This window comes from Electrona antarctica (assembly GCF_951216825.1).
Source record: "Electrona antarctica genome assembly, chromosome: 17".
NCBI lineage: Eukaryota > Metazoa > Chordata > Actinopteri > Myctophiformes > Myctophidae > Electrona > Electrona antarctica.
The window spans coordinates 20,551,137-20,575,020 of record NC_136798.1 but is presented as its reverse complement, the minus strand read 5'-3'; the positions used below and the strand labels follow the sequence as shown (position 1 = coordinate 20,575,020).

At 47.3% G+C, this 23,884-nt stretch overlaps 1 protein-coding gene across 7 annotated transcripts in view; it reads left to right on the top strand.

Moving 5' to 3' along the window:
* myo6a (myosin VIa) overlaps nucleotides 1-23,884 on the top strand; it is a 177,254-nt gene that overhangs the window by 34,342 nt on the left and 119,028 nt on the right. For all 7 annotated transcript variants that reach the window (XM_079525507.1, XM_079525506.1, XM_079525505.1 and 4 more), the window contains exons 3-9: nucleotides 12,862-12,931; nucleotides 14,018-14,091; nucleotides 15,375-15,504; nucleotides 15,751-15,856; nucleotides 16,432-16,487; nucleotides 16,585-16,682; nucleotides 18,805-18,969. In XM_079525507.1, coding sequence (XP_079381633.1) covers nucleotides 12,862-12,931; nucleotides 14,018-14,091; nucleotides 15,375-15,504; nucleotides 15,751-15,856; nucleotides 16,432-16,487; nucleotides 16,585-16,682; nucleotides 18,805-18,969 — 699 coding nt within the window. The remainder of the gene's footprint in view (nucleotides 1-12,861; nucleotides 12,932-14,017; nucleotides 14,092-15,374; nucleotides 15,505-15,750; nucleotides 15,857-16,431; nucleotides 16,488-16,584; nucleotides 16,683-18,804; nucleotides 18,970-23,884) is intronic.

Here is a 23,884-nt window from a genome sequence, read left to right as displayed (position 1 = left end):
AATATATATTCAAAGATGTGTGCCGCATTTTCACGATTAAAAAAAAATAGCAGACCTACAAGCTCGTAGCGCGCCACTCGGTGGCGCGCTATGAGCTTGTAGATCTGCTATTTTTCAATAGCTAAATTATAACAATGTTTAAAACACCAAAAGGGGTTCCCAACTTCCCGCCCAAAATGGGTTAAGTTAAGCCCAGTCTATATACTTTGTCGTAGGAACTGCAAGCATGAAACGCACCGCGGCACAATGCATTGCAAGCTTGTAGATCTGTTATGTTTGCTCCAGGATCATTTGCAGTATGAGTTTCAAGGAGGAAAGTCAAGTGGTCTAAAGTCTAAAGTCAAGTGGCTCTTAACCTCTAGACAAATAGGTTTTTCAACATACTGCCCTTTCATTTTTCACCAACTTTTCCAACGTAAAGTTCAAGTATTGAACATATCCATTCCACACAGTGCAAAGCTCTTCACATTTCTCCATAGTAACCCCCATACGCTTGGTGTCCGTCCGACCCACTAATCTTTCCCCGGATGGTCTGTTGAACTGAGGTGTCCGTCCGACCCACTAATCTTTCCCCGGATGGTCTGTTGAACTGAGTACTGTATCTCCCCTCAAACAATCTGCCCTCTAATTGTGTTTACAGGAACAGGGGAAAAAAAGCTCTCAGCGTGATCTCTCTCTCGCTCTCTTTCTCTCTCTTTCTCTCGCTCTCTCGCTCTCACCGAGTCTAGGACGGTTATTGTTGGAATAAGGCAAGGTGGTAAAATGCCAAAGTTGTTTTATTACTCTTTGTGTGGCGTACAGGTTAGCGGAATACAACATACAAGTGTTATACAAGTGCCCTTTACAGGGCGAGCAGAGCTGTGCAGGTCCTAAATCAAAGAACGGATCAAAACATCCTATAACTCTTAGTCCTAACTGAAACACTTCCCGAATCTGACTAACTATTAATGAAAACAAGAGAGCCTAACTGACTACTCTATTCTTATCCTAACTCAAACAAAAGTACATTGGTGAGGAGCCTGCTTTAGCTAACTAAGGGAACTAACATGAAATACTATATGAATACTAACTACCTGCTCTTGCTCATGACACAATGTTATGCACTTTAACATTAGATGTAACAACGGACGGGGTTTCACTCAACAGATGAATGCAACTCTTGCAAACTGGTGTTACTCCTTGAGTTCTCTCTCTCTATACACGGAGGGCGCACTGCCTCTAGCTTACTCCACTCTGGAGATCAGCTGACGGGCAGCGGCCTGGAATGAAGGCTTCAGGACGCCTTTATGCTGTCAGGTGGACTCAGGTGTAGACGCCAGTTGGAGCAGCGGGATGCGGAGCGAGCGACCAACGGTGGAGCGACGGGAACGCTCCCCACCAATGGCTGCGCTGACGGATCTGCAGGGAGGGGTTAGGCAACGGGGCGCACGCTGCGCGCGCCAACACAGACCCAGACAGACTACAGGCCTGCGGCCGTAACACCCCCACCCTCAAAATCAAACAAAGTTTGAACAACATTTACATTCTGGGCACAACCCTCCCAAACACATCAATTACGGGATAAACCAGAATTACCTTGGTTTACATTGCTTTAGCTTGAGGTAGCCTCAACCACACTCTAGTGAGGAGCACGCCTACTAAGACGCCCCCTGCACTCTATAACACTCACAGAGTTAGCCGCAACTATACTCTAGTGAGGGAACACCTATTAACACAAACCGTTAGCCAAGTCAAGACACAAACTAGCTGCACCCCTACTAAACCAAAAATACATCATATAACTAAATACTTATAATTCACAAACATACCCAAATCACATTTAGGTTAGGATTTCAGACCAAATCTCACAGGGCGATAATACAAATACACACATCTACCAATAAATCACTTCATGAAAAAAAAAGATAGATTGAATAATGACTCTCATAACCAATCTCAAGCTAGAGTAGCTATCCTGGTAACAACCACCTCATAAAGCTCTACCGGTCGTTCCCACGGCAGGACCGCTCCGGTCCACCGGCTCCCACGAGCTGAAACGCCTGGCTTGTAGGGCGGCGCAAGCGCTGAAAGTCTGCCAGAACAGAACCAAACTGAATTTGCATACAAGGTCAGGGACCCATAAGAGTATGAGAACATTTACATTTGTATTTTACACGCATGCATACCTTAGTTAACTGAGTCTACAAACACCCAAAACATCAACATTTTATTGAGAACTCTTCTCTATCTCCACTGAGGAGCTGCTTTCAATCTCCACTGAGAAGCTCTGTCTATCTCCACTAGGAGCGCTGCCTATCTCCACTGAGGAGCGCTTTGACTTCAACTAGCTTTGAATATGAAACACATCGAACTCACTCAAGTTCAATAAGAGCGAGGCTAGACTATCCAGCCGCTCTGTATAACGAACCATGTACAGAAAACACATGACCTTGAACTCACTCAAGTTCAATAAGAGCGAGGCTAGACTATCCAGCCCTCTTAACAATACGTTCAGAATCTGCTTTCCCTTTATACCCCTCGGTATTTGATATACTGTTGCAACATGCTCAGGCGACCCATAATAAAAACCAGGAGAAAAAAAAGTCACGCCAACTACATCCACGTTCCACCCGTTGGTGCAATGGCAAGTGTATAGGCCTATTGCAAAACCAGAAGGCAATAAACACATGTCGGAATTCTAATACGGAGGGTAAAAGGCTGGCTTGGCCAAATACCAGTTATCAGGAAATCACAACCCATCGGAACACGGAAACGAATTTCGAACGAATACCAAAAACACTTGTTCATTACGGTGAGGCTGAGCACATCCAGTTATATTAAAAAAAAAACACCTTCGTAGGATGTTTCCACAGGAACTAAAATAGCCGCGCTATCGGGGAAAACTACAGGGGTTGAGTGTGTAAAACTCTGACGATCATTTCATAGTGGGACCTGAACACATTAAGTACTAATCACAACAACAGGGGACATTCTAAACTACACGATTGGATGCACAATCACTGGATAGCCAAATACATGACAACTGGATGGGAGGGACGGTCAGATACATGACCACTGAGGGACACATGTCCCATGTCTTCTGTCATTATGCCCTCCCCAGCACACATGACATAAAATGAACAAAAAGGCCACAGAACACACCAAATCATCTCAAAACGAACGAATCCTAATTAAACGCTCAAATTTGCATACTGCCGCATAGTCCTTCTAATGAGCCGAATACACAAGATTGACTGGTTGTTAACGAAACAAAACGCCCACGCAGGAGCTTTGCATTAGCCATAAGTTCAAACACATTCACATTTTGGTCGACAGATTTCTTGACAGAACGAAATCTAAGTCTGTAATCTTTCACTCAAAAAAAAGACAGGCTATACCAAAACGTCACATTACTTAAGTTACTAGTATTAACTGAATCACTCTACAGACTTAAAGCCTGTATACCCCCAAACTGTCATGTACTGTAGAGAAAGAGTAGCAACAACCTCCCACATACGGCCTCGAATTATGCACTATAGCAGCAGCGCATCTTTTGGCCACTTGAGCGCAGAGGAACCCAAGCAAAATAGCAACCCACCTCAGACTCGATCCCCAAAGTTAGCATTAAAGCAAGATGATTAGATACATCAAAAATGACTGAAGTAGTAGTTGAAACACCCGCCGACATACCTGAATTTGATGCGGTGTGAGCCCCTCGTTGAGCACATTTCCATCCGTTTCCCACGGCAGTGTTGCCTCATTCTCCAGTTTCTCTACCTGGAGCGAGTGCTCAAGCTCAGCTTGTCATATTTGCCGTTGCATCCGTGCAATACGGATTTCAGCGTCCTCCTTGGACCTTGGATCCATCTGGATCGGGCAGTGGATGACCACCCCCATGTACTTGTATACCTGTGGCTGGATCGGTGCCTCGGCACCCTCCCTCACTCTGAGCATCTACTCGAGCGCCACCATTCGTCTCGCCTTGGGACATACTCACCACATCGCCATGCAGACAACACCAGCAGGATATTCTTAACTACCAAACCAGACAAACGAGCGTCTTTAGCACTTCCTTACCTGCAACCCTAGGAACCGGAATCTTTAATGGCAAGCTATTTCACTTCAATCCTCTTTGCACAAGCGCCAACTAAGCCAACGTCGGGCTTTTACGAAATTTGTTGAGGTCAAAAACGGAGCACTCTCTCTACCACAACGTTTCCACAACCGTATGCCACTTGAATAAACGGGAACAATATAACCAGGTCCAATTAAGTTCACGAGCCCCCACTGTTACGACTCACCGAGTCTAGGACGGTTATTGTTGGAATAAGGCAAGGTGGTAAAATGCCAAAGTTGTTTTATTACTCTTTGTGTGGCGTACAGGTTAGCGGAATACAACATACAAGTGTTATACAAGTGCCCTTTACAGGGCGAGCAGAGCTGTGCAGGTCCTAAATCAAAGAACGGATCAAAACATCCTATAACTCTTAGTCCTAACTGAAACACTTCCCGAATCTGACTAACTATTAATGAAAACAAGAGAGCCTAACTGACTACTCTATTCTTATCCTAACTCAAACAAAAGTACATTGGTGAGGAGCCTGCTTTAGCTAACTAAGGGAACTAACATGAAATACTATATGAATACTAACTACCTGCTCTTGCTCATGACACAATGTTATGCACTTTAACATTAGATGTAACAACGGACGGGGTTTCACTCAACAGATGAATGCAACTCTTGCAAACTGGTGTTACTCCGTGAGTTCTCTCTCTCTATACACGGAGGGCGCACTGCCTCTAGCTTACTCCACTCTGGAGATCAGCTGACGGGCAGCGGCCTGGAATGAAGGCTTCAGGACGCCTTTATGCTGTCAGGTGGACTCAGGTGTAGACGCCGGTTGGAGCAGCGGGATGCGGAGCGAGCGACCAACGGTGGAGCGACGGGAACGCTCCCCACCAATGGCTGCGCTGACGGATCTGCAGGGAGGGGTTAGGCAACGGGGCGCACGCTGCGCGCGCCAACACAGACCCAGACAGACTACAGGCCTGCGGCCGTAACACTTGCTCTCTCGCGCTCTCTCGCTCTCTTTCTCTCTCTCTCTCTCTCTCTCTCTCTCTCTCTCTCTCTCTATCTGTGTGTGCGTGCGCTATCCAGTTTGTACTCTAATCTTACCATTAACTTGAGTCCCTTTTCTATTCTTTTTGTTTAGTTCTATTCCACCCAGCTTTGGCTGGGTTGATGCGTGGGTGAAATAAGCTCTCTATCCCTCTTCCCCTCCGTCCATCCATCTCCCTCTCTCCTTCTTTCTTGTGCTGATTTCTTCTGCCTGTAGCCGGGTTATTGCGTGGGCGAGATAGGCCCTCTCTTTCCTCTCTCCCTCTTGTATCCTATTTAAGGTTAATCATTAAGTGGTGACCGTATTACCTCCCCTGGGTTCCATTTCTTTACCTATTTTAATTGTAGTCGTGTCGTCGTCGTCCCCCACTCCCTAGCTCAGCATTTCACCTTCATCCACATTGCATTATCACTATTATCAAAGTCGGTGAAGTGAACCAATCATGTTTTGAATTAATTCTTTATATTTGCAAGGACCCCCTTAGCTCTCAGAGTGTAAAAAGGGAACCAAAATGGACCCTTGAACGCTCTCGGAAATAATGACAGACATTCAGGGCTAGCTATTGGTAGTTTCTGGTGGTGGTATTGTCCACTAAGTTTCTATGTCTAGGACAAAAATGGAATTTTGACAAAAATGTCCAGCACAAGCCAATGACCGTGTCGTCATGCATGATCATTTTGTTCAGTGGTGGAAAAAGTACTAAATTGTTTTACTTAAGTAAAAGTATCAATCCTGTGATGTAGAACTACTCCATCAGTAGAGACTCCAGGAGGGGTCCACGCGCACCTGCCTTATTAATTACCGGTATTTATTATTTTTTCAGTTTGGATTTGGACATTACAAGTAAAAATTCTAAATGTATTTAAAGTACGTAAGGGTACTCTCTTAGTTAAATTTACATTACATATTACAGTGCAATGTGGGCTTCTAGGTTTTTGAGTGGTGCTAGCCACTCCTATATGCAGCAATGTGTGTCCATATGTCTGTCTGTCTCTGTGTATGTCTGTATGATTGATTGAAACCTTTATTTATTCTCGAAAAGAGCATTGAGGTTCTCCCTCATTTTCAATGCTGACCAGATCACATATATAAAACAATTTAAGACAGGTATAAAACACAAATCAAATCTTCACGTAAGGCATAGAGACATAATATACAGACAGAGAAACAAAACATAAGTTAAAAATCACACCCGTGTGAACTGAGGGTGTAAGGTCTTATATAGACTGATCAGCTGTGGTCTGACGTAATGAAATCACACCCGGGTGAAAAACAGTTGCATATTGAGGTAGGGAGGTTCAGAAGCAGGTTATTAAATTGACCATATGATAATGGGGTACCAATTTTCAGTGTTTTGCTGTAAAGTGTTCCATGTGGTGGGGGCATCGAAGCAAAAAGCTGATTTCCCCAGTTCAGACTGCACGGATGGGACCTCTAGTGTAAGCCATTCACTTGAACGGGTCTGGCGAGTATTTCTTTTCCATTTTAACAGCAACGTGATGTAGGGTGGTAGATTCCCATCAATGGCTTTAAAGATAAACTGGTGCCAGTGCATGGTTCTCCTCTCAGAGAGGGAAGACCAACCTACTGGTGCCAGTGCATGGTTCTCCTCTCAGAGAGGGAAGACCAACCAGTGCATGGTTCTCCTCTCAGAGAGGGAAGACCAACCTACTGGTGCCAGTGCATGGTTCTCCTCTCAGAGAGGGAAGACCAACCAGTGCATGGTTCTCCTCTCAGAGAGGGAAGACCAACCTACTCTATCATAGAGGGTGCAATGGTGAGTGCTGTAACTTTCACCTGTGATAAACCTTAGTGCTGAGTGATAAACTGTATCTAGGGGTAGAAGAGTGGTAAGGGCAGCATTTCTATAAACTGTTGCGCAGCATCACACACACACACACACACACACACACACACACACACACACACACACACACACACACACACACACACACACACACACACACACACACACACACACACACAGCACCACTCAGTTCAGACAGGTCCGTATTCTTTCCACTAAATCGGACATGAGTGCTCGGACGCTCTTCACGGAAAAAAGTACATACGATCAGCTATGATGGAAATAGTTGTGCTGCTACTGCTAAGTTGTCTCATTAAAAATGTAAGATAATATATTTGGGAGCTGTCCAAGACCATTACATTTTTAACGGCTATAATAAAATGGTAAATGGTGCATTTATATAGTTCCTTTATCCAAGGCACATTACAGAGATTGTGCATTACATTCACACATTCACACAACCATGCCGGAGGAAACCATGCAAGGCACCAACCTGCACATCGGGAGCGATTCTTGCTCAAGGACACTTCAACACAAACTCTGGGGGAGCCCGGGTTTGAACTGGGAACCTTGTGGTTCACATCCGGTCACTCTACCGCTGAGCCACTGCCGCCCCATGATGAGCTTTCCTTGATATTTAGCATGGTAAATAATGTGTACACTCTCTCTGTATTAAATTAACACTTTGGGGTTCACTCTGTGTAGAGAGAGGGAGGTAGCCTGGGTTCCAGCCTGATTCACTCTGTGTAGAGAGAGGGAGGTAGCCTGGGTTCCAGCCTGATTCACTCTGTGTAGAGAGAGGGAGGTAGCCTGGGTTCCAGCCTGATTCACTCTGTGTAGAGAGAGGGAGGTAGCCTGGGTTCCAGCCTGATTCACTCTGTGTAGAGAGAGAGAGGGAGGTAGCCTGGGTTCCAGCCTGATTCACTCTGTAGAGAGAGGGAGGTAGCCTGGGTTCCAGCCTGATTCACTCTGTGTAGAGAGAGGGAGGTAGCCTGGGTTCCAGCCTGATTCACTCTGTGTAGAGAGAGAGAGGGAGGTAGCCTGGGTTCCAGCCTGATTCACTCTGTAGAGAGAGGGAGGTAGCCTGGGTTCCAGCCTGATTCACTCTGTGTAGAGAGAGGGAGGTAGCCTGGGTTCCAGCCTGATTCACTCTGTGTAGAGAGAGGGAGGTAGCCTGGGTTCCAGCCTGATTCGCTGCGTTCCGCTGATCTGAAATGACTTGCGAAGTGACATTTCAGACCCGCGGAACGCAGCAAATCAGGCTGGAACCCAGGCTAGGAGGGAAGGAGACTCTGGTGGGTTCAAAGACTGCCGGGACAACTAACAAACACACAGTACAGTATATACCAGGGGTCATCAAATCAAATCAAATCAACTTGTATTTGTATAGCACATATCACACAATCAAAGTTGACCAAAGTGCTGAACAGGGAAGAATATAACAAGGCTGAGAGAGAGATGAAGCGGGGACTTTCACTATGATCATGTGCTATGTTTAACTCTGAGGACCCCCAGGTTGAAGACCCCCTGGTATACTACATACCATGTATTTTGCCATATTTAAACTCCTCATGACAGCGTGTATCCGTTTTCCCCCCCTTCTTTATTTGAATGGATTTGACCTCATTTTCTCTGAGTACCGTTTCCTGTGGGCTAAAACGATGGGACACAGTAACAATGTTCTGTTTGTGTTTTGCTGTTGCCAGTCTGTGCCAGTGTCTGACAGGCTTACTGACCCTACCAGTCCAGCTCTGTGGCCTAGCTAGCTTGCTGGCCGGCAAACCACCCAAGCCCTACTTAGGAAAGATGTTGAAAGCTGTGTCGCCTGGTCTGCTTATTATTATAAGCGACTTTGGGCTTGTTTTTCAGTAAAGTCGCTTGCAAATATTGGTGGTTGTTTCTTCTAGGTGTTGTTGCTTATTTGGGCTTGCTTTCTAAAGGCTGTTTAAACCAGTTGCTTTTCAAACATTTTCATGTCAAGGACCCCCCCCAAATTAAAATGTAATTGTCCACGTATCCCCATCAGAACAAGATTTGTGCCTGGGAGTCAGGATCCCCGCACCAGATTTGTGTTAACACGATGCACGTCAAAACGCCTCGCAACCCGTCAGATGACGGGTTAAGATTTAACCCCGGAGGTCGCCATACCCGTCCCATGGCGTGTAGTAAGATATATCAATACCAAGCTCAACACTAACCTTTCGTGCTGCCCAGGCTGCTAGACAGTTCTTCCCATCGTGAGGAACAATGCGTGCGCCTCCCATAAGGATCCACTCATTGTCGTTTCTTTGTTGCCCACATAGCTTTAAAGTGCTTATGTGGCCTATAGTCGCTTCTTTTGGCCTTGTTTCCACAGACCTGGTTGCTTATTTCTCTCGTGAAATCTGGCAACAGTTTGAAGTAGCGAGGGGCATAGGAAGGAAGCGAGGGAGAGATGCTAGATTAAAGAGACATGAAAAGAAAGGTTGGGATGAAATTGGTGAGATACTATGCGAGGGGGTGCATGTCACTGGTGTCACTCACTTGTAGTACAATGACCAGTTGTGTGTTTGTGGGCTATACTGTAATTTATCCCAGATGTTCTCCATCACTCTGCCTTTGCTTTGGTGTTGCTCAAAGAGACAGTTGTTGTTATTTGCAGCTTGCTTTCGTGAACGCACGTGGTCAAACCAACGTCACTCCAGTAGTGTAACTGACGTTATGCCACTGAACTAAGCGTTGGGTTTGGACCTTTTTTCAGCTTTGTTTTAGTTCTGTTTTGTTGGTGATAATGGAGTGTCCCTTTTGTACCCATATATGGAGATCACTGTCTCTCTCTCTGACTGCCTGTGTCCTTTTTATGCCCACATACCTGTTTATGGAGATCTCTATATCTGTCCCTCGGGTCGTCTGCGGAGTGTGTAGCGAATTTGAAGTCAGTCTGTCAAACGGTTCTCGAGATTACAGACGTATGCACATACTACGTACATACGTACGTACATACGTACGTACGTACGTACGTACGTACGTACAGAGATTCCCTGGAGTTATCGTAAGAAGATTACTGTGCAATTTGTGGGAGTAGTAAAACTTGCCAGAAGGCATGAAATATCATTAACACAGACGATGAATGTTCACGTGCACAACATGAATAATTCACAATGCATAACAGACTTAACAATGTGAACAGTTTGGTTCAGTAACACCATGATGGTGACTGGCGTGTTGGTACTTGGAGGTCTCGAACCTGTGACCCTGTGCAAGTCAAGCCAATTGCCTCAGTACTGGTGAAATGTCTGTCTCTCTCTCTCTCTCTCTCTCTCTCTCTCTCTCTCTCTCTCTCTCTCTCTCTCTCTTCTCTCTGTGTGTGTCTCTCCCCTGTCTTTATCTGTCTCTGCTCCCATTATCTCCCTCCCCCTCTGTTCGGTCACTCTCTCTTTCACTTCCTTGCCTGTGGATCAGTGCTATGGAGCCCAGGCTGCCTGGGCTGAGAATGTGGAAAGAATGAATCGGGTGTACGTCACCTTGGCAAACCAACCTTGGCACATTAAAGCTTGCTAATGCCTGGGGAGGGTGGGGGCACAGATATAGCCATTGTGGGGGGGGGGCAGAGAAGTCCCACGCATGTGTGCAACTATATAACCGCCATGCTTTGGCTCTTTCCCGAGCGACAAGTTTTATGTCATGCTGTGAGTGCCTCCAGGGCCAGGGTTGAATGTGTTCACACAAACCTCTGCCTATTAGTTCACCGTGGTTAGTTGCCAAATGCCAAGCATGTGGGTGATTAAGAGTTGGAGACTGTTCACTCTGGAGTAGGGCAGGGTGGAATAGTGAAAACACTCTTAAATACTGACTGAGAATTAGGTGGAGTGCACACACTTCATTTAAGCATTTACATTTCTTTAACATGTTAAAGACTCTGCAACTTTGATGTTCTACCCTGGATTTGAACTTGGTTTTGAATTCTTCTCTGGTGTGTGTTTGCCACTCATGATGAGTGTTGCTTGGTGATGGTGACAGTTATTTGGTGAATAATGCATGGTGACTGTCCTGTTCTGCTGTGGAGTTGCTGATGGCATCATGGGGACAGGAGAGGAGAGGAGGAACAGACTCACTGACCTCAGACAGACAGACAGACAGTCAGTCAGTCATAGAGCTGATCAGAAGAAAGAAGAAGAAGTGCTTCATGGGTCCTTTAAATATGAAAAACTGTAAACAGGTGCTCTTTGGAGAGGGTTCTTTAAAGTTCTACTATACATTTGTAAAAGAACACAGTGGAAAGAAGAATGGTGGTCCAAGGCAACTCTGTTCAGAAAAATCCTTTATTCCATTAAAAAAAAGAAGGGTTGGAGATCTATATGCAGGAAAGTTTGAGCGCTTTTACCACAAAAAGTAAAGGGTTTCAGATATTGGCTTACAGCTGTGCCTAACAGCACAGCTGTAGGGTCTCTTATCTTATTTACAATACAAATAAGTTTCTTTTGGATATTTTCAAGCTTGTTTCACAAACGGCAATGAGTCGGGGAAAGGGTTGACAGCATCTCTGCTCATATCTGTCTTCTGATCATCTGACTGCCTCTCCATCCCTACTGTTGCCTGCATCGTGGCATATGGACAATTTGGACATTGAACGTGTTTTCTAGCAACGGTGCATTAAGGGCTACGTCAATACTTGAGTGTGCGCGAACTGCTCGCGCAACAGCTTTGAGACACACACATATCAACTCCAGCAGCTCTTGTAGCTCAGATGAGGCCATCAGATGCCCAAAGTTATCATTTGCCTCAGTCAGTAACTCTTTTTGTTGCTTTGTTGTCTGTGCATGAGCCTGATGCTAGTATCCGTTGGATCATCCAAACTTCAAGTTTAAACTTGATGCCTACACTTCCTTGGGTCCTCAGTTACGCATCTGCCAAATGTCGACTTCATACAGTGTTTGTGGTTTTCGAGATAGATAAGTCAGTTGAGTTTGTTGTTTGTTTTTGCATAAAATGCCTGTAATGATGCGTAGCTTGCGAGGTTAGTTCAGACAGTATACTGTACACCTGAGACGTTACACTCATACACATTACTTTCTCTAAAATCTTTATCCCACGATTTTGTAACCCATTTTTTTTTCACCCATGTGTCAATTATCTAATGTGATCCTGGGCTCTACACACCCTCCGCCAACCTGGGGAGAGCAACGGACTTTAACTCATGCTTCCTTCATGCATGAGTGTCCAAGTTGCTCCTTTACACCTGACAGGGGGGAGTTTCCCTGGTTGGACGTAGCGCGTGGAAGGAACACGTTATTCCAACCAGTTCCTTTCCCCTCCATCAGGCGCCCCAGCTGGCCAGGCCGGGAAACATTACTATGTAGGACTGTGTATACAGTGTATACTGATGTGGCAATCAGCTGACCAACTGGGTGGGTTATTTAAGCTCACCTAAATCTTTGTTCCTTCTGCGTATGTGTCCCTGGTTTGGTTTATGTGGCTGTTTTCCCCCACCCACCGCCACCCAGCACCGCCAGGTCCTGGGTGGCGGCTAATCTGCTATTAGTTCTGTTCGGGGAACTAATAGTCCCAGCTCTTAATGGCTAATGATGGTTGTCTAATTGTGAGCAGGGAGAAACGATTTAGCAGAGCCTGAACGCCAAGATGACACATTATATATATCCACACTTGTTATCTGACTGAACTAATTGTATATTTGATTTGACTGTGCCTTTTCTGTTATTTGACTTGTTCTTTGCTCCTGTTTCTTCTCAATTCTCTCTTTCCCTGTTCTACAGTAACTCTTTCTGTAGCTGAAAATGTTTAGCCTGATTCCAGCCCTGAATCGCTAGCCACGCACATTAAAAAACAAATGTTCTGGTAATTCAGAATTAAGTGTCAGGCTAGCAAATGTTGGGAGCCTGCACAAAAATAATTTCACCCACTTCATAAGCCTGTGATTAAAAGTGTTTGTTTTTGTGTGTTTCTGTTTTCCTCCAGACATTTTTGGCTGCCATCAACCAAGTGTTCCCTGCAGAGGATGATGTCAACAAACATGTGGAGGACAACTGTGAGTATGGAGTAGCAGCCAGGCCACTCAGAATGCCTCTGATGCAGTGGTTTTCAACCAGTGGTCCTTGAGGGGGTTCCAGGTGGTCCCCAGCTACAGTAAATGATGGAGAATTGGTAACCAAATGGTCCTTCTTGAGAGAGTAAAATGAAACCAAATGGACACGTATGGGTCCATTTGGTTTCATTTTACGCTCTCAAGAGTTCAATTATTGCTAAACATCTGCATTACTTAATTTGCAAGAAATCTACACAATTAGAGAATGTACTGTAGAAGAATTGTTATTTTATTATTGGTTATGTTTGCCTGTTGTCTATCCTAAGTGTACCAATACAGCATAGACTTGTGGACAAAATCTTATCCAACAACAACAAAATATTCTAAATTTTAGGCCTGAGAGGTCAAATGGTGGTCCGTGGCTCAAATGCCGGTTGAAAACCACTGCTCTGATGTGTTCTACTGTGAGTGTGGATGGAGTAGCAGCCAGGCCACTGAGAATGCCTCTGATGTGTTTAGCCCCCAGCCTGCAGTGGAACTGTGAGGGTCTGGAAAAGGCTGCAGCATAACTTAACTTGTGGAAACGAGAAGTTCAGCTACGTCGTAAGAACAAAATGATTAGTTCAGCTAGGTCGTAAGAACAACACGATAAATCATTACAGAGAAAACAAACAAACTGCATTGCCGAACTTCTTTTTGGCAGTTCATCTTGCACACAACATTTTCTAACATCACCATGGAACACACACACACACACACACACACACACACACACACACACACACACACACACACACACACACACACTCACACACATTGATTTTACAATATAAATTGAGATAGAAATGCCATTAAATGGGGGTCCGTAGACTAATGCATGTCAAAACTGGGGGTCCTTGCAATTAAACACGTTGAGAATCACTGAGCCGTACAAATCTTCTCTTATGGAGGTCTCTGGCATATCTTTTCAAATGAGGGTCTGTGGGCTAATTAGTGTCAATTTGGGGGTCCTTGATATGAAAAAGTTTGGAAACCACTGTTTTAGAGTAGACAACAGTGCTATCTATCATCTATTTCTGTGTCTTCCAGGTTCTTTGATGTACTTGAATGAAGCCACTCTACTAAACAACGTCCGCGTGAGATATAGCAAAGATAAAATCTATGTAAGTATCCTCACCTGACGCAGAGCTGTATATGGGGTCACTTTGAGGAGTGATGGTTTATTAATTGTGGCTGCTGGTCAGGTGACTGACTGGCTGAAGACGGACACACTCAAATAAACACATGCATTATGCATGTACGGTCGATGTCATGTCCTCATGACAAGTGCACGCATGCTCATTCATGCACACAAATGGGCAGAATTCATTTCAACGCACACACGCACGCACACATGCACGCACAGACACAGGCTCAGGTGATGTGGTCGTGGGTAATGCCTCAGGCTGGGCTATCCTGTTGCTCCCTGAACCCTCTGAAGTTCAACCCTCTGAAGTGGGGAGGGGAGGTGGGTTCAGACGCCAGCTGGCCTCTGTCTACACCAGTGGTCAGGACCCATGTATGGGTCTCGAGTAGTGATGCACAATTAATCGGTAGCATAATCGGAATAGGCCATATCGGCCATGAAAATGTCATATCGGTATCGGAACGTCTCAATAATACAGTCATATTATTTGATTTTGCTAGTTTTCGGAGAGGGAGGGAGGGAGGGAGGGGGAGAGGGAGAGGGAGAGAGAGAGAGAGAGGGAGAGAGAGGGAGGTTCTTGTATTGGCTACATTTATCTTTTGAGTCTCCCATCAGAAAAGGTAAACGCTCTGCCCACCTAGGACTCACAGAAGGCCTATATGGCCATCTAGTGGTGGAAGAAGGAACTGCACATGCAAAGTTGAGGCTGCCAGACAGTGCTATGAGTACAATCCTAGTGTAGTGGTTCTCAAAGTGGCGTCCGGGGGTCTTTGAGGAGGTTTCATGGGGGTCCCCAGGAAAATGAGTTTAAACACTTTTTATCAGCTATTTGAAAATAGCAAATCTACAAACTCTTGTAGGTCTGCTATTTTCGAACAATGTTGACAAATCTACTCTTATATATTTTTAGGAAAATGTTTGAGAACAACTGGCTTCGATTCATTGCGATGCATCTTTTTGTTTCGGTCCCTAAAGGCTTATATATGTCTTCAGCCACATTTAAGACTAATCATAATAGGGCAGGGGTTATTTTAACCCGTGGTGAAAAGTACAAGTAAGTAAAAGTATCAATACTGCAATTTAGAAACACTCTGTTACAAGTACACATCCCTAAAAAGTACAAATGTATTAATGTATCAAAATGTACTTAAAGTACCAAAAGTAGAAAGTACTCATTATGCACATTGCCCATTTCAAGTTTTTAAATGTAAACTGCTTTTAACTTGCATTGTTCTCTGTATTGTTCTCTGTACCATGTAGACGTTTGTAGCCAACATCCTGATAGCGGTGAACCCGTACTATGACCTCCCCAAGCTCTACTCTCCAGAGACCATCCAGCAGTACCGGGGCCGCTCCCTGGGCACGCTGCCCCCCCACGTCTACGCCATTGGTGAGTCAATATTAACAAGCATATGCCACCGTGTGGCCATAGAGGAATTGCGCCAGCCGGAATTGGTCACTTTCACTTCCGTTTTCCCGGCTCGCAGACCGCCATTGTAAGAAATGGCTTATGTGTTAGCATTAGCTCACGCCGTTTATCTCTCTCTCTCTCTCTCTCTCTCTCTCTCTGTCTCTGTCTCTGTCTCTGTCTCTCTCCCTCTCTCTCTCTCTCTCTCTCTGTGTGTGTGTGTTTCAGCTGACAAGGCGTACAGGGACATGAAGGTGTTAAAGATGAGTCAGTCCATCATCGTTTCCGGAGAGTCTGGAGCTGGAAAGACCGAAAACACCAAGTTTGTTCTCAGGTCAGGATCACAATTTCCTTTTTTTCTTTTTTATGCCATGGACCTCCAAATTAATATCTATTTGTCCCCCCCCCCATCCGATTGTTTTTGCGCCAGGGAGCCCCCCTACCAGATTTGTGTTAATAGAGTTAATTAGAGTGTTTTTTTAAATATTTGGCGTTGCTCCATTCCGTGCACGGATGTCCTACAATCGGAAAATAATCGTGGTCACCGCGCGTCAATCCGTTTGCAAAAATATAGTCTGTGATTGAGAGCCCATCCCATTGGAATGCATTATAGTGGTGTTTTCGACTGGTTCCTATGCACGTGCCTGATGATATTTCTTTCCGGTCATGTGATCAACGTGTCCCGGAGAGTTCCGAATTCTCACGAGAATCATGGAAACCATGGATGATCCATAGGTTAGCAAACAGAGCCCTCCGGTGGACAACACGTAAAACACGCCAAGGGCACAGAATGAGCTTGTAGATCAGCTATTTTCTGATATAGTTCTGATAAGTGCTTCTTTTAGGCTTATTTTTCTAGACCTGGCACTGATCTGTATACGTAACTGCTTCAATTGTATTCCCCCACAGGTACTTGACAATTATTTATGGAACAGGTCAAGACATAGACGAGAGAATAGTTGAAGGTAAGAATGGCATGTTTCTTTACCTTATGGAAGACATTAGTTTGATTCTACAGGTCTGTTTTATAACGTAAATGTTTCATGTTTTTGAACAATGCAGCCAACCCGTTGCTGGAGGCTTTTGGAAATGCTAAAACAGTACGCAACAACAACAGCAGCCGCTTTGGGAAATTTGTGGAGATCCACTTCAGCGAAAAGGTACGGTGCACCAGTATACTCTGTCAAAGGAGACAGAGAGTTGTAAGATTTGTCTTAAATCATGATAATGTTATCAATTTAAGCCTCTTTAAAAATAAGTTAAAAACGTCTTTGGCCTGGAGGCACTTTGTGAAAAAGAAGTCAAATCAGTACTTGGCCTAGAATGAGTTAATTACCGGCCTAGCTCCTACCACTAGGACAGAAGGTTTGCAGGGTAGGTAGTGGTACCCTCACAAAAAACATGCAGTAATCCTGGTCTCTAAACTACCTCCGGCCAGCCGGGGTGCCTGATGGAAAGGAAAGGAACTGGTCGGAATAACGTGTTCCTTCCACACGCTATGCCTGGCTGGGGAAACTCTCCCCTGTCAGGTGAAAAGAAGCAGCTTGGACTCCTCATGCATAGAAGGAAGCATGAGGTCAGTCCGCGGCCCCCTCAGGTTGGAGAGATAGTGTAGTCTAGTGCCCAGGAATACATTAGATAATTGACACTGGTTGAAAAAGTGGGTTGCAAAATCGTGCGATAAAAATGTATATATAAAAAAAGATTTGCAGTATACTATAGTTAGAGGTGTTTTATTCTCTGTCATTCAGTGTTTCCCCTATTATGCACTAGGGGAAACGCTGGTCATTATATAAAATAATACTATAATGCTATTCAGGAATCCTCAAGTATTCCCAGCATGCTTTCCTCCGGCTCCTCCTGCTCACTGTGCCACTGTGCTTCTCTGTCCTGTACACCCCACTACCAGAGCCTTGGTGGTGGGGGGCTTATTAGTCCCCCCACTACCAGAGCCTTGGTGGTGGGGGGCTTCTCAATCCTGTACACCCCACTACCAGAGCCTTGGTGGTGGGGGGCTTCTCTCTCCTGTACACCCCACTACCAGAGCCTTGGTGGTGGGGGGCTTATTAGTCCCCCCACTACCAGAGCCTTGGTGGTGGGGGGCTTATTAGTCCCCCCACTACCAGAGCCTTGGTGGTGGGGGGCCTATTAGTCCTCCTGTACACCCCACTACCAGAGCCTTGGTGGTGGGGGGCTTATTAGTCCCCCCACTACCAGAGCCTTGGTGGTGGGGGGCTTATTAGTCCAGTGGTTTAGAATCAGTACACCCCACTACCAGAGCCTTGGTGGTGGGGGGCTTATTAGTCCAGAGCCTTGGTGGTGGGGGGCTTATTAGTCCTGTACACCCCACTACCAGAGCCTTGGTGGTGGGGGGCTTATTAGTCCAGTGGTTTAGAATCAGTGCTACCAGAGCCTTGGTGGTGGGGGGCTTATTAGTCCAACACACTCTCTCTCTCTCTCCTGTACGCCCTACCAGAGTGTGGTGGTGGGGGGCTTCGTGTAACACACTCTCTCTCTCTCCTGTACTGTCCTAGAGCAGTGGTGGTGGTGGTGGCTTTGTGTAACACTCTCTCCTGTACTGTCCGACCTAGAGCAGTGGTGGTGGTGGCTTTGTGTAACTCTCTCTCTCTCCTGTCGTACGCAGAGAGCAGTGGTCGGGGGGCTTTGTGTAACACTCTCTCTCCTGTACTGTCCTAGGGCGGTGGTGGTGGTGGCTTTGTGTAACACTCTCTCTCTCTCCTGTACTGTCCTAGGGTGGTGGTGGTGGTGGCTTTGTGTAACACTCTCTCTCTCTCCTGTACTGTCCTAGGGCGGTGGTGGTGGTGGCTTTGTGTAACACTCTCTCTCTCTCCTGTACTGTCCTAGGGCGGTGGTGGTGGTGGCTTTGTGTAACACTCACTCTCTCTCCTGTACTGTCCTAGGGCGGTGGTGGTGGTGGCTTTGTGTAACACTCTCTCTCTCTCCTGTACTGTCCTAGGGCGGTGGTGGTGGTGGCTTTGTGTAACACTCTCTCTCTCTCCTGTACTGTCCTAGGGCGGTGGTGGTGGTGGCTTTGTGTAACACTCTCTCTCTCTCCTGTACTGTCCTAGGGCGGTGGTGGTGGTGGCTTTGTGTAACACTCTCTCTCTCTCCTGTACTGTCCTAGGGCGGTGGTGGTGGTGGGCACTGGTGGCTTTGTGTAACACACTCTCTCTGCTGTACTGTCCTACTCAGAGTGCGTTGGTGGTGGATGGTGGGGCTTTGTGTAACACTCTCTCTCTGCTGTCCTACTGTCCTACTCAGAATGTGGTGGTCGGGGGTTTTGTGTCCCACTACCTCCTGGAGAAGTCGAGGATCTGCAGGCAGGGCCCTGATGAGAGGAACTACCACATCTTCTACCGGCTGTGTGCCGGAGCCCCCGAGGACATCCGGGAGAAGTTCCACCTGGGCTCTCCGGACACGTTCAGGGTGAGGACAGAACAGGACAGGGGGAAAAAAATAACTCTCACTCAAAAGTAAAAGGTTCAATACGGCAATGTATGCTTGTATGTATACTTCAACTAGCCGATCTATAACGACACGTTGTAAGCTTGTAGATCCGTTACTACCGAACTATTTTGAAAGGGTTTTCAACATGGTAAAAAAACATTTTCTGCGCCATATAAAATATACTCGTACTGTGGCAACCCAGGGGAGAATAGGCAAGATTCACAATAAAATAAGAGGCTCAGAGTCAGAATCAACATAAAGTGTCTTTTATTAACTTGTTAGGGAAGGGGAAAACGGGGCAAAACATCAACTCAGGGTTCCTCCTGTCTGGGGCTTGGGCTTTTAGTCCTGTGGGCAAAGCAGAGAGAGAGCTAGTGACTATCCTGTATTCAGGGGTGGAGAGTGCTGTAGGCTCTCCCTTGTGGAGTTCAGTCGGCTTATGAAATGTCCATCATACCAGCCTCCTCATGAACAGAGTGATTCCTGCTTCCTCACTCCTCCATTAGTCCAAACTGACTCACCAGGCAGCTTGGGCGTCGGCTATTTAAAAGCTTCTGTTGATTGCCTTACTGGCTGCAGGTGCGTCCATGTCCAGGCTCCCATTGGCTGCAATACCTGTACAGGGTAATATACTCCCTCTATTACCTCCCCCAGCCTCCTTATGTGGGGAATAGGCCTGGCTCTTTCCCCTGGTTTGCCACACACCCTCCCTTCCAGCTCCAGGCAGAGGCCAGGAGCGTCAACAAACCAACAGCTCTCATCTCTCCTGGACAGGGCGTCTGCGTTTCCATGGGCCTTGCCCGACCTGTGCTCAACAGTAAAATTAAAATTCTGCAAATCCAAAAACCATCTTGTCACTCTTGCATTACTGTCCTTAGCTGTTGACATCCACTTTAATGGTGCATGGTCAGTCACCAGTGTAAACTTCCGGCCCAGTAGATAATAGCGTAACTTGTGTAGAGCCCATTTAATCGCCAAACACTCTTTCTCTACAGTGGAATAATTCAGTTCATGTTTCTGCAACTTACGACTTATATAGACCACTGGGTGTTCCTCTCCATCCTGGCCTTGAGATAGTACCGCTCCAATCCCTGTTCCTGAGGCGTCTGCATGCACAACGAAGGGTATTTTAAAGTTAGGTGTCCTCAAAACCGGCTCTGTGCATAGGGCTTTCTGGAGGGTGGCGAATGCTTCCTCTGCCTCGGCCGTCCAGACCACATGATTTGGGAGGCTTTTCTTGGTCATCTCATTTAGAGGTACTGCAATTGTAGCAAAGTGGGGAATGAAACATTGATAATAGCCGATTAGGCCCAAAAATGTTTTTACCTGGCGCTTAGTGGAGGGTTTAGGCCAGATTTTTACCGCCTCCACTTTCCGGAGTTGTGGTTTCACATCGCCTCTTCCTATTGTGTAGCCCAGATACTGGGCCTCCTCTAGGCCCAGGTGGCACTTCTTGGGGTTGGCTGTCAGACCAGCGTGCCGCAGGGCCCCCAGGACAGCTCTCAAGTGTCCTAGATGGGAAGTCCAATCACTGCTGTAAATTATAATATCGTCAATGTAGGATGCCGAATACTCACGATGGGGTCTGAGGATTCTGTCCATCATGCGCTGGAACGTGGCAGGCGCTCCATGGACCCCGAAAGGCAGGACCCGGTAGTGGTACAGTCCATCCGGGGTGGAAAAGGCCGTCTTCTCCCTGGCAGCCTCAGTGAGGGGCACCTGCCAGTACCCTTTAGTGAGGTCAAGGGTCGATATGAAGCGGGCCGGGCCTAAGCGTTCAATAAGCTCATCCACTCTGGGCATAGGGTAGGCATCAAAATTGGAGATCTCGTTTAATTTCCTAAAATCATTGCAGAACCTCTCAGTGCCATCTGGCTTGGGAATTAAAACAATAGGGCTTGACCAGGCACTCTGCGATTCCTCAATTATCCCCAAGTCCAACATCTTTTTGACCTCGTCTCTGATGGTTTCCCTCTTAGCCTCAGGGATACGATACGGGCGGAGCCTCACCTTCTTTCCTGGCTCGGTGACTATATCATGTTGTATCACATCAGTGTGCCCCGGCAGGTCGGAGAACACATCTTGAAACTGGCTGGTCAACTCTATGAGATCTTGACGGTGGGTCGGGGCCAGTTGGGGGCCTAGCGGTACCTGTGAGGGGTCAGAGACTCGGGCTTCTGCAATGAATGAGGTTATCGGAACACAGTCAGGGGGGTGCCACTTTTTTAGGAGATTCACATGATAGATTTGACAGGACTTTCTCCTCCCGGGTTGTCTCACCTTGTAGTTGACCTCACTGACCTTTTTAACCACCTCATAGGGCCCATGCCACTTGGCGAGGAACTTGCACTCGGCCGTTGGGACAAGGACGAGGACAAGTTCTCCAAGCTTGAATTCCCGTATTTTGGCATTCCGGTTGTAGACCCGGGCTTGAGCTTGCTGTGCCTGCTGCATATGCTCTCGCACGAGGGGCCAGACCTTAGCCATTCGCTCTCGCATCTGGTCAACGTACTCTATGGCTGTTGTTCCCACGCCTCTCTGGCCAGATCCAGCAGGCCCCTGGGTCTCCGTCCATACAGCAACTCAAATGGGGAAAACCCCGTGGACGCCTGGGGGACCTCTCGGATGGAAAACAAGACATAAGGTATTAGCTGGTCCCAGTCTTTCCCATCAACATCAACAACATTCCTGAGCATGCGTTTGAGGGTTTTATTAAAACGTTCAACGAGCCCGTCAGTCTCTGGGTGGTAGACTGATGTTCTTATCTGTCTCACCTTCAACAACTTGCACATCTCCTTCATCAACCGCGACATGAAACAACTTCCCTGGTCAGTGAGGACCTCTTTCGCGATGCCAGCCCGGCTGAACAGGAGGAACAGTTCCTTGGCCACGGTCTTGGCATTCGCCGTCCGTAGCGGGATTGCCTCCGGGTAGCGGGTGGCATAGTCCAGGGTGACCAGGATATACCGATGCCCCCTACTGGACCTTGGCAGGGGACCAATTATGTCCATGGCTATTCTCTCGAAGGGCGTGCCAATTATGGGTAATGGGATCAAGGGATTTCGATAATGTACCTTTGGGGCGGTTTTTTGGCACTCTGCACAGCTTCTGCAATATTCCTGGACTGCCTTCTTTACACCTGGCCAATAGAAGCGGCCCAGGATCCTATCATAGGTTTTTTCTACCCCCAAATGAGCCCCCAGCAGATGGGAATGTGCTAGATACAATACTTTGGGAATATAACGTTTCGGCACGAGCAACTGCTCCACCTTGTCTGTGTCCCCTTTAACCACCCTATAAAAAAGTCCATGTTTTACAGCAAAATGTGGAAAAGTGGCATCACTCACCCCGTCCACACGTTTCCCGTCTACTACGGCCACATTTCTTCTGGCTTGCTCCAGGTTTGGATCCTCTAACTGGGCGGTCCCAAACTGTCCTGGTCGGACCCCCGGCTCTACCTCCGCCAGGGGGAACTCTGAGAACGCTTCAGCAAAGCTCTCGTCGGTCGAGGACATGTTGGGCCCCGTGTCCTCCTTCCCGGGGGTCTCGGCGGGGACGCGCGCCTCTCCATCGGTCCCGGTTCCAGACGACAGGGGGACATCGGACGGGGCGGCACATGCATGCACCGGCTTGACTTTAGTTGTGCGCCGGGGCATTTTCTTTTTCCTCCCTCTCTTGTGTTCAACGGTCTTGCGGTCCCACAACCGCCAGAAAATGGGGCAGTCTCGTCCTATCAGCACTGGAACTGGCAATTTTTCCACCACCCCGGCCCAGACCTCAAAGGACCCTCGGGTGGTCTGTATCTTGACTTGGGTGGTGGGATAACTCTGTGTATCTCCATGAACGCAGGAAACCGGAATCGAGGGTCCTGGGGTGCCATTTGCTAGTTCGGGCCGGATGAGGGTCACGTGACTTCCGGAGTCCAACAAGGCTTCGGCATCTTGGTCCCCTACTTTAACAGGGAGCCTGGGGGCCTCGGTGCCCTCGTGGGCCCAGCAAGTGGTGAGATAGCTAGCACCCCTCTGTGGTGGATCCGGTGGGCCCTCTGTAGGCATGGACTCCTCATTCCCTGGGCAACTCCAGGACAAGTGGCCCTCCTGGCCACAGGTGAAGCACCTTCGACGATCTCGAGTTGCGGCCGGGGGTCGGGTTGAATCCGGCCTGCTGGTAGGGACCTGGTGTGGGGCCTCCATATTACCCTTTTTCTGCCGGGGTTTATCTCCCCGGGGGTCAGGACGGGCCGGGCGTGAGTTCTCCTGCCGACTGCCTCGCATTAGGTCCTCTGTGACCTGGTAGTTTTCCAGTAACTCTATCAGGGCATCAACGTTGGTTGGGCTGTTGTGGGCGACGTGTCGTTTGGCCTCGGCCGGTAGTGCCCTAGTGCACCGATCCAGCACAATTCTATCCAAGGCTGCGGGTCCCTCCCCCGACGTCAACCAGGCCCGAGTCAGGCGCATCAGGGCGGCAATCTGTGGCCGGACCGGAATGAAGGAGTCATAGGACCATGCGTGGACCCTCTGAGCTCTGGTTTGAAGGTTGTGTCCATAGTGTGCCAAGATGGCCACCTTCAATTTCTCATAGCTACTTGCTTCTGTGAGCGGCAGGTCCCGGTAGGCCTTCTGTGCTTCTCCGGTCAAAAACGGGGCCAGTATGCCTGCCCACTGCGCCTTTTGCCACTGCTCTCTCTCTGCGGTTCTTTCAAAAATTTCAAGGTATATCTCAATGTCGTCGTCGGCCGTCTGTTTGGTGAGCACCTTGCTGGGTTCAATTATCTCTTCGGACTTGACCAAGTGTCTGCTCAGGTTAGTCATGGCCTCCTGTAAGGCCTCAAGGCCCTGAGCCTGCTGGGCCTGGTTCTGTATGAGCTGGATCAAGGCGTTCTCCATTACGCCCT